The sequence below is a fragment of the Panthera onca genome, chromosome E3 (genome assembly GCF_046562875.1).
Source record: "Panthera onca isolate mPanOnc1 chromosome E3, mPanOnc1 haplotype 2, whole genome shotgun sequence".
NCBI lineage: Eukaryota > Metazoa > Chordata > Mammalia > Carnivora > Felidae > Panthera > Panthera onca.
The window spans coordinates 29,186,340-29,202,166 of record NC_138354.1 but is presented as its reverse complement, the minus strand read 5'-3'; the positions used below and the strand labels follow the sequence as shown (position 1 = coordinate 29,202,166).

The following is a 15,827-nucleotide window of genomic DNA, read 5'->3' as shown; positions in this document are numbered from 1 at the left end:
CCCATGAATTTTAAAAATCAACTACTACCAAAAGGTTTATAATAAAAACACCATTCCCTGTCTGCCCTTTTTCCAATTCCTACCTTACCCTATAGCACTGCTTTTAACTCTTTGGGCTGTTTCTTCTGGCACTTACCACGATCTCTACATAACAGCTTTAATTTAATCATATGTAACCTACATTTGTATATACTATATAACATGTCCTATATTACATGGGCTTATATAAGTTATAATGTTATGTTTACATATCATGCATAATAGGCTATTTCTGGATATTTCAAGATGAGATCTTACCTACTGACCCCTCTATAATGGTGGATAAAGATTTAGCTCTCTCACACCACCTCCCCTCACCTCCAACTATTTCCAGTCAAGTCGCTACATAAATTGATATCAGAGCTTATCAAATCTAGTCTGCTGGTTGTTTTTGTAAATAAAGTTTTATTGGAACACAGCCACTCTCATTTCACTGTCGATTTTCTATGGCTGCTTTTACGCAACAGTGGCAGGCAGATTTGAGTTGCTGCAACGGAAACCATATGGTCCTTTAGCAAAAACCATGTGGCCCTTTAGCAAAAACATTTGTGGCGACTCCTTGTTCCTATCATGAAACCTTGTTCTTGTGGCGACTCCTTGTTCCTATCATGAAACCTTGTTCTTGTGGCGACTCCTTGTTCCTATCATGAAACATTGTTCTGTGGCTGTGGCCACTCCTTGTTCTTATCATGAAACATTGTTTATCATGAAACATTGTTCTCTGTAAAGTATATTCTGTGGTTACACTTTGTTGTTGCTACTCAGTTGTCTCCTCCCCTTTCTCTCCCCAAATTTATAATTGTTTCTCTTTTCCTTGCACTCTTTGCTTTTAGGACACCCTCTGGCACATCAAGCGTCCTCTTCCAGATCAATCTTTAATGAGGCTGGATTTGGTTGAATATTTTTGGAGGAAAGTCAATGAGATGCTTTTCTTTTTATTTATTTTTTTTTTTTTCAACGTTTTTTATTTATTTTTGGGACAGAGAGAGACAGAGCATGAACGGGGGAGGGGCAGAGAGAGAGGGAGACACAGAATCGGAAACAGGCTCCAGGCTCCGAGCCATCAGCCCAGAGCCTGACGCGGGGCTCGAACTCACGGACCGCGAGATCGTGACCTGGCTGAAGTCGGACGCTCAACCGACTGCGCCACCCAGGCGCCCCGTTTTTCTTTTTAAATAAAGGTCTTTTATGGATCAAGTCACTTGGAAGGGCCTGATGTTAAAGTGACCCAAGAAACCAGAAATCTCCAGCCTGTGGATTAGCCTTGATGCCTGATTAAAGTCACAAGGATCTGGGTCTTTGCCAAGATTTCATTTCGCAGACTATGGGTAAATTGACAGATATCTGATCTTCTCTAAAAGCCTCACCGTTTTCCAGATCTATCATCAAGAATAAAAACGGCCTGTAAGAATTTCAGTAGTTAGCCTTAAAGACTAGGGACAGAGCACAACACTGGATCATTCTCCCTAAGCCACCTCATAAGGTCCCACACTGTAACTGACAATTAATCTAATTTCCAAGGTACCGCATATGTTTGGCACCTCCCCACTTTCCCCCAGCGGCTGAACCTTGAAATACACCTCATCACAGCAAAGGTAGCAGCACACACATCTTTGCTGGCTATTTTCTTAAGCAAAAGGACTAACCCTGGGCCACAAAACCGATGGGAAGCAAAGTCTGGATTGTCTTCATAAAATTTCAGTCTTAAAATTATTACTGGAATTTAGACTGCACTATGTACCTATATTCACCGGTAGATTCCTTTTTTTCAGGTATGTGATTTGCATATTCTTTTAAGAATATACGGGGCGCCTGGGTGGCTCAGTTGGTTAAGCGGCCGACTTCGGCTCAGGTCACGATCTCACGGTCTGTGAGTTCGAGCCCCGCGTCGGGCTCTGTGCTGACCGCTCAGAGCCTGGAGCCTGTTTCAGATTCTGTGTCTCCCTCTCTCTCTGACCCTCCCCTGTTCATGCTCTGTCTCTGTCTCAAAAATAAATAAACGTTAAAAAAAAATTAAAAAAAAAAAGAATATGCAAAAAAAAAAGGGGGGGTTGGTTAGCAAATTGCGGGAAGTTCAGACATACATGCAATTTCCTACTGGAATCTGGTATACTGTATATTGCATTTATGGGAAAAATATCTCCCCTACCATTGACAGATGTTAACCACACGTACTGTGGTGACCATTTTGCAATATATACAAATATAAAATCATCACGTTGTATACCTGGAAGTAACATGTTATATGTTAGTTATACCTCCGTAAAAATACTTTTTTTTTTCTACCACAGAGGTGAACAAACTATGGCATACTGCCTACTTTGTAAATAAAGTTTTATAGTAATACAGCTATGCCCACTGGTTTACATATTGTCCATGGGAAGGGAGGAACCCCATCCCCCACTGGTCCCCCCCCCACACACACACAGTGATGCATCCTCACAGGTCACTTACTTTTCATCTTGTCCTTCGCTCCAGCAATCAGGTAGTAAAAGATGTGGAACGTCCTCTCGTCTCTGGCTTGGCGAATGGCCCGAGACTTCTCCAGCAGATCTGGTTTGGGAGGAGTTAAGAATTCCAGGGGATACCACAGAGTGTCTCCTTTCGGGAACCCAACCTTCCTCCCCATCCCTGTCTCACCAACTGAGGGAGGGGGCCTCTTTTAAGCCTCACCAACTATCGTGGGAAGTAAAGGCAAATATTATTTGCATTTTCAATATAGGGAAACAGAGGCTCAGGGAAGGAGGTCGTTTTCCGAGAGCACACAGCTAGCAGGTGGCAAAGCCATGTGTGGGTGGCCAAAACCACCCTGGCCAAGGGGCTGGGGCTCAACTAGCCTGGGGAAAGGGAACGTGAACACAGCCCTAATGAAGGAAAGGAGGGCCTGTTGCCCTGTGTAGGGGCAGGGAGACCACGGGGGTCCTGGATGGTGGCGGAGGGCACACGGGCGGCTGGGAGGTTGCACCGGGTAGATTTCTTCTCCTTAAGTGTGATGTTGCAGGACTGTGGGGCAGGCCCTCCCGGAGCCCTAAAACCGGCCAGCAATTGCCTCTCCCTCCTGAGCCCATTGCCACCTGTGCGGCCTTAGAAGGCCCGTAAACACCCAGGTCGCCGGCCCACCCCCGGAATTCCAGGTCAGCAGGCCTGGGAAGCACCGGGGGGTCTGCGTGTCGAGCAGGCGACGCAGGGAGCACACTGTCCCAGTCACTGACCCGAAGGGCGGAAGCTGAGGGACGGGGCCTCTGCCCAGGATTTGCCACCAACACCAGAAATGAACAGCTGAGAAGCGTGTGTGAAGGGACCAGAGAACAGACCGTAAGACAGAATCTTCTTCTTCTTCCCCCCGAGAGGGGGCATCTCAGCCCAGAAAGGGCACCTGGTGTCAGAGTGGCTGGGCTGGCTGGAGGCCCGGGGCCCGCTTCCTACCGAACCAACGGGAAGCTGTGCCTGTAAAGCCTCAAGAACCCGAGCTCCACCGGCCGGCCAGTGCCCAGCTCCTGCTCATCCGCACCCCTGTGGAAGCTCGGGGCAGCTCCCAGAGTCGGGCCAGAGTTCCAGGACACCCAGTGAGCCCAGGGCCCAGGCCGGTGCCCCGCCCCCTCCCACAGCAATCCCTGCGTAAGGTTAGTGGTTATAAAAATACCACAAGTTCTACAATCTCTTTTCCCAACAGTTTCAGAAATTTCTAGATTTGTGGACAAACCACTGTAGACATACTACGAACATTCTAGAAGGTTCTCAATGGCTCTGAGGGAGCCCACTGATAGTCCTGCAGCCAAAGATGTCATTGTTCTCTTACGGGGAACAAAGAGACTACAAAGAGCCTCGTGTGTGCTCAGCGGGTTTTACCACCAGCCGAGTTTTGGTTTCCAGAAGTTTCTGGGTTTTAGAATCTGTGGACCTATATTAGAAGAGGCCTTGTGAGGCAAAACCACTCTTCATGGCCTGACACAGCAGAGCAGGGGAGAGGACACCATCTAATCCAGGGGATCTGGGGGGCACAGAGCAGAAATGCGTGGCCCTCTGTTCTTTAGCAGTTAGGGTTTTGCTGATTTTAATAGAGTCTGGTTCTCACGTATGACTTCAAGGAGCTCCCACTGGCTGTGGATGCCTCCCTAGATGAATACAGACATCGTAGGCCAGACGAATACTGATTTTCTGGGGGGAAAAAGTCCGAGTGGATTAAAATGGAAAATGACCCAAGAGAGCGATGATGTGACAGCCATGGATGTTCACTTCCGGCCAAGCCCTGGGCCAAGGGCCACGCGGGTCATTTCATTTAAATGACAATTTAAGAGCCGCCCCATAGGTAGGTGCTGTTATCACCCCCCTTTCACTGGTGGCAAAAGTGAGGCTCAGAGGGGCGCCTGGGTGGCTCAGTCGGGTAAGCATCCGACTTTGGCTCAGGTCATGATCTCGTGGTTCGGGAGTTCGGGTCCCGCATCAGGCTCTGGGCTGACAGCTCAGAGCCTGAAGCCTGCTTCGGGCTCCTTTGCTCTCTCTCTCTCTGTGTCCCTCAAAAGTAAATAAACATTAAAAAAAAATTTTTTTTTTAATGAGGCTCAGAGAGGTCAAGTGACTTGCCCCAAGCCCCACAGCAAATGAGGCAGAGCTGAGAATGGACGGAGACCTGAGCCACTCCAAATCCCCCCCTCATCCAGGGCACCAAAATGCAACTAGAACATTCCCCAGGGTCCCAGGAGCCAAGCAAATGCTCCACAAGCAGCAATAAAAACACAACGTCCTTGGGCCTGAGAGGCACCTGCATGCTTCTCAGTGGATCCGTCACCGGACCATAGACTTGGTCCCCGAGTCCAGACGTTTCTGAGGGGCTCCGCTCTGCCATCCAGATTCTCTCCTTGGGGGCAGATTCTTCCTCCACCTTTTCCTATCTCTGGGCTGGACATCGGTCACAGACCAGCTCCCTAAGCAGCACCAGGGGTCCACGGCTCAAGGAGGATGAAGGCACAATCACGCAAAAGCCAATCCTCAACGGGCCTCATTCTGCCCTTCGTGTGGTTCTAAGAGCCGTACATGAGTTAATTCATTCTCACAATCCGTCTGAGAGGCAGGCAGTATTATCACCCCCACTCCACTGACGAGGCACAGAGAGGTCGAGTAACTGGCCCAAGGTAACTCAGCTAAGGAGAGGTCAACCCAGAATCGAAGGCAAGCTGTTTGGGGTTCACAAGCGGGGTCCGCATCTGTGGGACCACAACAACCCCAGGCAGATTTGTTCTGGAAGGAGCCCAAGAGCCTGGGGACGGAGGGGCCGCTCTGCCACCTTTCTTGGGCCTCTCAGGCTCTAGGGCAGGAGGTGGGTTACGGGGCAGGTCCCGCATGGCCCAGGCTCAGCAGAGGATACACGTCTCGATGTTGGCTCCCACGATGTAACCAGTGACATCGAAGTTGATGCGGATGAATTTGCCCTGCCAACAGGAAAACACGGTTCACGGGGGGCTCCCCAGTCTCAGCTCCTCACCCCCCACCCTGCAGGCAAGTGGAGACATGTCGGGGAGCATTTGGGGGTGGGAGTGGGGGGACAGAGAGAGTTTCTTGCAAACACTCAGAATCTCACAGGTCAGCATGTCAGAAGGAACTACCACCAACTGAGCTGGGGGAGGATCCAGGCCTCCCGATGTGAAACACATTCGCAAATCAATTTCATTTGGCTCCTGCACTGGCCTTTGGCCAGTCATGGCAACCCCCGTTTGTTTATTCATTTAAATTTTTTTTAAATTTTTGAGAGAGCGTGCGTGCAAGTGGGGGAGGGGCAGAGAGAGGGGGACAGAGGATCTGAAGCAGGCTGCACGCTGACAGCAGAGAGCCCGATGTCGGGCGCAAACTCACGAACTGTGAGATTATGACCTGAGCTCAAGTGGGACACTTAAGCGACCGAGCCACCCAGGTGGCTCTGGTTATCCCCATTTTCAAGGTGGGAAAACTGAGGCTGGGCAAGGTAGTACGACCCGCCTAAAGGGATACTGCTCCTGAGAGGTAGAACCGTAAGTAAGGAGAAGGCAAGTTTTGGGGCAGCCGGTGGCTGGAGGGCTCCCTCCCTGCCCCCACCCCAGAAGCATGCTGGCTCAGCCACAACCCACCAGGGTCAAGTTCATCCAGCTGGGAATTAAGCCTCCTCTTTGGGACATGTGGGCCATGTCTTCATGTCATTGACCACCCACTCTCAGGGTTCTCCTGCCCCCTCCTTAGGCTCAAGTGAGAAAGGGAGACCCTTAGAGCCCAGGGACGCATCTGTGGGAAGGTGGCGGGGACTCTCAGCTCCCCAACTAGACCACAGACTTCATGAAGGCTGGAACAGCTTCTGCACTGCTTGCTACAATCCTGTGAGCCTAGTGCAGCATCTTAGTACACAGTGGGTGCCTAATAACTAACCGAGCCACTGAGAAAACAAAAGAGAATGGTGCCCGTAAAAGCGTACGAGTGACTGTATACAGTAGGCGCCTAATAAATACTTGCTGAAGGATGTACGTGCCTGGACACAGCGGGGGCCCAATTTGCGTTTTGCATGAGCACTGGGTTAAGCGTCCAGCACCTCCTAGGTGCTCAGTAAACGTCTACTGAATAAATGTCAAATGCCTAACAGGTGCCCAGTATACAACAGATGCTCACTGGCTAACCATTGAGTGAAGAGCGAGTGAACGAACGAACGAACGAACGAATGAGGGGATGTGTGGCAGGAGCCCTTCCTTGCGGCACCGGAAGGTTGAGGCAGGACCAAAGATACGGAACAAAGTGCTGTTGTGATGTGCGCCCTCCACCCCTGCCGTCGCGGGCCCCCTGCATGCACAGACTCTCCATTCTCGGGCAGGGGAGGACGCCACAGGAGTTTTGCTACTTACAAACCGTGAAGAGTTGTCGTTCTTGACCGTCTTCGCGTTGCCAAAAGCCTCCAGAATCGGGTTTGCTTGTAGAAGCTGCTTCTCCAGCTCACCCTAAAAGTTACCCACATCTAGTTAATGGAGAAAGTGACCTAGACACTGACAGTTCTGCCCTAGACGGATGTTGTCCCCAAACTCTGCCCTTCATCTACAGGTTCTCTCCTATCCTATAGCCTACGCTGTTTGAGACTCCAATGACCATGTCCAGGTTTGCTCAAGGATTTCAGGAGAGAAGCAACTGGCTGGGCTGTCTGATAGCTAGGACGCCGGATCCCTAGCAAGGCCACTTTTTGACCAGGGCTTGCTTATCTATACAATGCCATTTCACTCAGAACCGCTGCACAATGTTGGGGATGTCCTTTATATCGTCATGAATTCTGCTCCTTGGAGTTGTGCAGTGCACAACCTGCCCTGCTGTCCACGGCGGTCCTGCTACTGCTCATGTTTAACAAGCATCTGTCTTCAAGCTAAACCACTACAATCCCTCTCCTGACGGTTTTAGTGTGATTTGTTTTTTTAAGTTGCAATTTTTCTTTTCTCAGGACGAGCTTCCTGAAGTCTTTTACGAAAGACAAACAGAGAATACAAAACCTGCGGGGAATACTTTTAACTGACTGGCAGGAAAAAGCTTCAAAGCAGGTTGCCTGAGCTTCATTCATCAGGTTAAATGCAGCTGAGACTGTACACAGCCCACCGGCCCTTTCTGAGGGGGTCTCCTGTGCACAAACGCGGTCATGTGATTAATCATGGCAGGAAAGGGCCAACGAGGTAACGCATGCCGGGAAAGCGATGAGCTGCTTTTGCCTAGCCCCAAAACACGGCAGTTGCAGACTGGTCCAGTGGCCTCCCGTCCAAGCTCCTCCCCCAGGTCTCCCCCGGGGAAAGGCTGGGTTCTGAGGGTTTTTTCCTAGTTCCCTCTGCTGTGCTCCCAGCCCCTTTGCTCGGGCCAGCAGGCCAGGGCTAAAGAGAAGCCAGGAACGGTTCTAGAGGGGGAAAGGAGCACACAGCTCTCTCCCTGGGCCGCTGTACACGGGGAGGGCATCATGGGTAAGCTGTCCCTAAAGGGAACAGTGTTTATTTCTCCAGTGCTCTCTGCAGCTCCCAGAGATGAGCCCATCTGAGCGGACCCGCGGACACGTACGAGGAGATCACGGGGCTCTCCTTGGCTGGTGGGAAGAAAACTAAAAGGGATTACTCCTGTCAACCCAAACTTGGGGTCCCAATATCCACCGAGAAAGATTCCCTTTCTAGAATGGGAAATCCAGCTGGTGGGAGCAAAAGATCCTTCTCAGGGGGGCTTTAAACATGGGGGTCTGATCCAATCCATTCATGGTGTGGATGATGAGACTGTGGCTCAGAGAAGTTAAGTGACTTGGCCAAGGTCACCCAGGAGCAGATCCCAAACAAGAATCCCAATTGTCCTTCTGATCCACCCATGCCGTTGCCTCCCAGGAGCTAACTAAGATGGGCTCAGGGTGATCCTAGCACATGCTAGGGCTTCTGAGGGTCTCTTCCAGAATGGGACCCGTACGTCAGCCCCCCAAGCTCTGCGTTAGAGATGAGTTTATATCTGCAGAGGTCCACGCAGGACCCTGTCGTGTGTCGCGTAGCTGGGGCCTTACCGTGCCACCAAAGCCAGGGCATCGCAAACCCCAAGTCTCCCGGCTCTGGAGCCTCGGGTCAAGCAACAAGCATGCAAAGACAGACACACACTGCACACACATGCACAAGGGCACACTAGTGCGTGGGGGGCAGGGCTCAGGGAAGAAATTTAGGGAGGAGGGAGGAAGGCATGCCACAGCAGCGCCATTAACTGACTGTCAATCAAGCCAGGGAAGCTTTAGGGACAGGCAGTCCTGAAACGCTCAACCAGATGGGACAGACGCTTCTGGGGCGGTCCAGTCAGGGGAACCGGTGGCAGATGCGTTCGTGGGAAGGGCGAGGAGATTCGCTCTGAACTGGGGACATCCGTTCCTGGCTGGAGGACACCCTGGGGCATTCCGACCGGGGTCCTGCGGCTGGTATACGGGCCCCCACACCACACACTGGCATCCGACCGCCGCAGGACTGCACTCCGGGGAACTGGGTCTGGGCTGGGAAACTCGAGGGCCCCTTCTACCATCAGCTACGGGACTCAGTGGGTGCGTCAGGAGCATGCAGGTATAATACACTCCGTGCCTCCCGTCCACACCAGGAAAACACTCTCAGTTACTCACGTAGGCAAAAGATGGGCCTTGCTGTGGTCGAACGATACGGTATAAAAGAAACGTCAGTGTTATTTCAATCACACGCGCGTGGGGGTCTGGAGAATTAGAATTTCCTTTCCCCGCCCCCCGCCCCCCACCAGACAGCCTGGATTCCCCGAGATAACTAGGGAAGCAGCGGCTTTCCTTTGATTCCGTGGCCTTTCGGTTTTGCTTGCTCCCTTTTAACATTTCTCAGCGACTGAGACATCGCAAAAGGCTTTGTAACTGCTGGGGCCGAGGGGGGCTCTTTAACATGTTATCAATGAGACGCGTCTGAGACGCGTTTGCGCGCACAGAGAACAAAGCGTCTGGCACATCGTAGGCACCTGGTAAAGACCAGTTATTAAGCGTTATTATTTCTTATGTCGAATTACGATTACGGGGAGGGAAGAGACGGCGGGAAGCAATGTTTAACTGCCAGGTAAACTTAGCTGCGGGGTTCTAGGTTCCTACACGCTGTGCCAGAGACAGCGGGGAAAGGCAGGACCCTGAGTCTCCCGCAGGGTTCCAGCGCCCGTGCCTGCTCCCCCAGCGCCTCCGGGCCAGCTGTCCCTGTGACTGAGTCACCTGCGAGGGCTGGAGAGCAAGACCCGGAATGGCAGGAACCGGGGGCCCCCCCAAAGCTGTCCCGAAGCATCCACTCTGCCATCTCCCCGGCCCTAGACCTTGAGACAGAGCGCCCCACTGAGTGTCCCCTCTTGTGGGACAGATGAGTCAGCGCTAAGACAGAGGAGGAGAGGGACGGGCCGAGGAAGGGAGGATTCCAGAAACGACTCTTCTTTTCCTTCCGAGCCCTCAGGCTGCCGTAGCGTGGGTTCATCTGCATGGTTATTTGACAGTCTCTCTCCTCCCCAAGCGTCTAGAAGCCCGGTGGGTTAGAATGACGGCATCGCTCGGACTCAGCATCGGACCCCATCCCACGATGCCCGCCACCCAGCTGATACTCGGGCAACTGAGCTGGACGAAAGCCCAGAGCTGGGTGACGCTGGTATTCCCAGGCCCTGGGTCCCAAAGGGGCACGTGGAAGAGGGACAGGTGCGTCTCAGCTCTAGGGAGTTTACAGCAGTGGTTCTCAATCAGGGGCACCTGGGGATGCCTGCAGAGGTTTTCGGTTGTCACCACCTGGGACAGCCTCTAGTGGGGGGAGGCCAGGAGGCTGCTCAAAGTCCTACGGCACCTAAGGCAGCCCCACAACAGAGAACGGACTGGTCCAAGATGGCAATTCCCAGTACTGGGAAGCCCTGAGGTGAAGCACAGGTCCTCGTGGGGGCAGGAGAGGGCTCGTCCCGTCTCATGGAACAGGACCCTCAGGACGATGATCCTGGCTGAGGCGAGGAAGCAGCCGGACCCTAAGGGCCCACCCGGGTGGGAAAAGACCACCCTTGTGAGTTGCTGGGGCAAGGGGCCGGTAAATATGGGCCTGGCCCTCTCACCAGAGCCCAGAGACCCGTGTGCTAGGTCACGACCACAAGCACGGAGGGGTGCTGCACTCACCGTGATGCTTGTGTCCTTCTTGCCCTTGTGGGAGGAGGCCACCACGGCCAGGTACTGGATGACCTTCTTGGTGTTTTCTGTCTTCCCGGCTCCAGACTCGCCTCTGAAAGACACGGGAACAGTGAGCCGCTGGAAATCGCTGCCCCCGGTGCTCTGCGGGTATCTTTCTGCAGCTCTGGGTCATTTGCCAGGGAGGCTTGCCCAGGGTCGTGCCACCGGGACGGAGCTGGGCCGGGCCTCAAACGCTGGCCACTCGCTCCATCTACTCCTGAGACGATGCAAGAAAGAATTCAGATGGCAAGACAGAAAGAGAAAAACTGAGTTTTCCCACCAAGGTCCAAACTTAGGTTTATTCGGACTCCTCTGTTTTTTTTTTTTAAGTTTATTTATTTATTTTGAGAGAGGGTGCAAGAAGGGGTAGGGGCAGAAAGAGAGGGAAAGAGAGAATCCCCAGCAGGCTCCTCTCTGTCAGCACAGAAGCCAACAAGGGACTCGAACCCACAGACCATGAAATCATGACCTGAACCCAGAAAGAACAGAGCAGAAAGAACACCGAGTTCCTCTATCCCCCTGGAGCTCGAGGTGCACAGCCCCCGTCACCACCAACGTCCCCCACCGGAGCGTTACGCTTGCTAGAATCAATGAATACACTGACACAGCCATCACCCAGAGGCCAGAGTTCACCAGAGTTCGCTCTTGGCGTTGTGCGCTCTATGGGTTTGCACACGTGCCTAATGACACGAACCCACCATTATAGAACCACACAGAATAGTTACTCTGCAAATCATCTACTTTTAAGACATCACTAGCTTTGTTACCAATAGAAAGATCAGGCAAAGGGCAGCCTTCCAGGAAGGAGATAGGTACCTCTCACAGTACCAGAACCTAAAGTCAAAGGTTTAGAAGCTTCCCTTACAGGTTATCTTACCAGCTGTTGGGCAGATATAAGCCACTTCATCCTCTGGTGAAGCCCACTCTGATTGTCAGGTGGCTAGCTAATGATCGGAGTCAAACATCAAAGAATGAACCTGGTTGAAGTAATTCACACTAAAGTGTAAATGACTGATACATTCAGATGAGCAGAGCATTGTTTTTTGTTTTTTTTTTTCAAAAGAGTACTCCTAGAAAATGAGCAGATTTTTTTTTTAATCAAATGGCTTTTTCATACCACCTGCCTCTCTTGGGCACCAAGGATCATCATAGTGGGACTGTTTAATCTGAGGTTTCCAGATACTGCCTCTAACTCTCCCATTCTTTCTAGTTAATTGGAAAGACAGGGCCTCAACCAAAACTTTCGTCCCTTCTTGTCCTCCCCTCTGGTTTTCTTCTCTTGACTTTCCCTTATTTGCCCAGACTCTGATTTTCTGAGCTTGCTGAATATTCTGAAACACAAGAGAGAATTTTTGTTAAGTCTGGAAAAGAATGCGTCTACCGCGAGGTCAGCTCAAGGTTGTACACGCTGAACTGGTGCCACAGCACTAGGTCAGTCCCTGCTCTTTTTTTCTTCCTAATTAGGAAAGAAAGAAATGAATTTGCCCTGCCAAGGACCCGTTAACAACTTTGCTCAGGGCTAAAAAAGAAACACGTGCGCTGAATTTCCGGACCTAGCACCGTGGGGACCGACGTCCAGACATCAGGTGTCTGATCTCCAGGTATGAGGACACATCCTCAAGCCAGCCTCAGTACAGCCCTCTCCCTCTTCCTAATGGTCTTTATCCCAATGGCCACATTATTTCATGTGGCTTCAGAGGCACTTTGTGAATGGGGAGCCGTGGAGTCATTATGCCCATTTCTTCAGGAGGAAAGAGTCCAAACCAAAAAAAAAAAAAAAAAAAAATTTAAGGAGAGTTGACTTTTTTAGGAGTAGAGGCCCTACGCTCACCGTTTCACACGCGTTGTCTCCTTTACCTTCCCTCCCCTAATCCTGAGGGTAGGACATATCACTTCCTGGTTATTACAGAAGCGGAACTCTGGCCCAGAGTGGGTAAGCAGCTTGCCCTAGGTCACACAGCGAGGCAAGGACACAGTCAGGTCTCTGATGCCGATGCCATCAGGACTCTTTCTACTGCATTTTGCCCAGTCATTCCATAAGACAGGCACAACGCTCGGGAGACTTGCTTTAGCACTAAGGCCAGAAGAAGGGCACAGGAAAAGGAATTGATGTTTGTTGAAGGCCTACACTCTGCTAGGCACTGGGCTCACGAATCTTTTCATAAACCTCCCAACAACCTAATGAAAGACTCACTGATGATCCCCATCACCCCCCTGGGGAAACTGAGGCTCAGAGAGGTTGAAGGAATTGTTGGAGATCGTGACTGCTCCTGCTATCACACAAAGAGGTAATGGAGAAGAAGTGAGGTCTTGGTGTGGGTCTCTTCGATGCCACAGCTGCTGTTTGCCCCGTTGCCTTTTTATTTGGTAAGTGAGAAGAGAGGATGGAATGTTGAAAAGACAGAGTGAAACCCAGAGTGAAGCCCTCTCCATCAAAGGGCTCTTCCATATATGTGGGAGTCTTGACTTGCCTTGGCAGCCTCTTTGAAATTGTAACCAGGGATCAAATGAACCCAACTACTCAGTCATTTACACCTTAGTATGAATTACTTCAATCAGGCTAACCTCAGAATACTTGACAGACATCATCCGGGCTGAAGTGGCTAGCTTCTGATCAGAGCAAGAAGGAGAGAAAATCTGAGCGTGGGAAGTCACCTTGGCAGGTGGTCCTGAGCCTAATTCAGATCTGAGGCAAGAGTCAGGACGCAGTATACCCAGCGTCCAGATCCCCAGATGCTCTCCTTTCCCATTATAACCTCCTCATTTTCCATCTTTGTTTTTAGCCTCTCCTGCCTCTTCTCTTTTACAGCAAAGATGTGGCATGACCATGATTGTGGCCTTGGCCTTCCACCTTACAAGGGAGGGGAAGAGGGACATACGCTCCAGGAATCAGCTCCTCCCCCTGTGGACTGCTTGGCTCAACAATTTCCAAGTTTTATTGATAAAAATAAATTGTCTTGGGAGGTTGTGCCAAAGAAAACACCCCGAGCTCCAGGCTCATGGGTGTCTGAAGATTGATGTGCTCTGGGCTGCTTTCAAAATATTAGTATCTTTGCTTTTTTGCCCTCTGATCTCTGGGGGTGAAGATGCCTTCCTGATCCTAGCACCCTAAACCGCTGTCCTGTTTCATAGGGCCCTTGCTGCCTGGTCCCCTCCTCGCGACCGTGCAAGGCCTCCTGGCCGTGTAATTACCCCACTTCCCAGTCCTGCCCCAGCGGCAATGATCACTTATGTTGCTGCCATCTTCAAATTCTTAATGCTTTTTGAATAAAAGGCTCTGCATTTTCATTTTGCATGACTTTACACATCATGTTGCTGGTCCTGGATCCCAGGGCTGAACCCCATTTACAAGCCCATTTCAGCCTGCGGTCTGCCCTTGGCATCAAAGCCAAATTAGCTCTGGGTTTCAAGCTGTTCAGTCCCCAGTCCTCAGGTGACTCCTGCTCCTGTCCTCTAGCTGTCCAACTCCTACATACCCTGCAAAGCCCAGGTAAGCATTGCCTCCCTTCTGAATACTGCCTCTAGGCAGAAGCAATGCCACCTTCCCCCGAAGCATCAATCAGCAGAATAGCACAATGGGCTCCAAGGTGAGACTGAGTTCAAATCTCTGCTCTGCCAGTTACCGGTATGACCTTGGGCAAATATAAATCACGTCCTATTTTCCCACTGGATAAGCCAGGAGGTGGCAAACCATTTCTGTGAAGAGCCAGACAGTCAATACTTTAGGCTTCTGGGTCATGCATTCTCAGTCCCAACTACTCAGCTCTGCCGCGGTAGCAGGAAAGCAAGTAAGCACGGCTGTGTACCAATTAAACTTTATTTACAAAAATAGAGGAGGGCCTCATTTGACCCACTGGTCAGAGTTTGCTGACCCCTGGCTGTATCTCCTCGTGCTCTCCTGTCCATTTTAAAGTTTAAAATCCTCCCCAGGGCCTAGAAGACCCCCTTACCGCCCTCTGATCTCCCCCTCCCCTACTCCCTTCTCTCTTAATCCAGCCCCTCGTAACACACGGTTACTCCTTGAACACACAGCTCTCTCTCAACCCAGGGCCGCTCCACGCCTCACCTATGCTCCCAGGTTTACTCGCACTGTATGAACTGTTTCCTAGACCAGACAGGACTCGGGTCTAAAAATTAGATTTGCTCCCTTTCCAGCTTCTTGACTGCATAATCATCTGTAGCAAATTGTTAGTCCCAACTGGGCTTACCTTGACCCCTGCTACTTTGTCAAAGCTCATACCCTGCTATCAACATGTTGGTCCTCAAATCACTCTGGCTGATTTTAACAATGGCCAAAATGAAATTTAATAAGCAGAGCTAAGCTGATGACAGTTCCGGGGCGACTGGATATATTTGCAAATAACAGCGGAATGGTTGGGATTGCCTTTGCAACAACAGCCAATGCCTGCTTTTTTTTTCCCCCTCAAGTTAGTTAACATACAGTGTAGTTAACTAACTACACGGTCTTGGCTTCAGGAACAGAACCCAGTGATTCATCTCTTACACATGACACCCTGGGCTCATCCCGACAAGTGTCCCCCCTAATGCGCATCACCCATTGAACCCACCCCCTGCCCCCAGCAACCCTCAGTTTGTTCTCTGTATCTAAGAGTCTCTTAGCGTTCGCCTCCCTCTCTGTTTTTCATCTTATTTTTCCTTTGCTTCTCCTATGCTCATCTATTAAGTTTCTCAAATCCCACATAGGGGTGAAATTATATGGTATCTTTCTCTAACTTATTTTGCTTGGCATAATACATTCTAGTTCTAACCATGTTGTTGCCAATGGCAAGATTTCATTCTTTTTCATCACCTAGTATTCCATTCTGCGTGTGTGTGTATGTGTGTGTATACACACACACATACACACACACACTCACATGCCACATCTTCTTTATCCATCATCAGGTGATGGACATTTGGGCTCTTTCCATAACCAGCTACTGGTGCGGCCAATGCCTACTTACTGGGCACTGGCTAGGGGACAAGGAGACTGTCCCCACCCTCACTGAGCTCCCATTCCAGGAGAGGGAGACAGACCCTAGCCAAGGAAATAAGCAATTAGGGTCATTTGAGGGTCTGTTATTGCCGCCAGGGTGGC

The 15,827-nt window shown here is 50.9% G+C and overlaps 1 protein-coding gene across 5 annotated transcripts in view; it reads right to left on the bottom strand.

The window, feature by feature from the left end:
• MYH11 (myosin heavy chain 11) overlaps positions 1-15,827 on the bottom strand; it is a 124,252-nt gene that overhangs the window by 51,041 nt on the left and 57,384 nt on the right. For 3 of the 5 annotated variants that reach the window (XM_078439751.2, XM_078439747.2, XM_078439749.2), the window contains exons 5-9: positions 10,679-10,781; positions 9,155-9,175; positions 6,900-6,992; positions 5,405-5,468; positions 2,494-2,592 (exon numbers count right to left, since the gene is read on the bottom strand). In XM_078439751.2, coding sequence (XP_078295877.1) covers positions 2,494-2,592; positions 5,405-5,468; positions 6,900-6,992; positions 9,155-9,175; positions 10,679-10,781 — 380 coding nt within the window. The remainder of the gene's footprint in view (positions 1-2,493; positions 2,593-5,404; positions 5,469-6,899; positions 6,993-9,154; positions 9,176-10,678; positions 10,782-15,827) is intronic. The other 2 variants (XM_078439748.2, XM_078439750.2) reach the window with 1 other exon arrangement.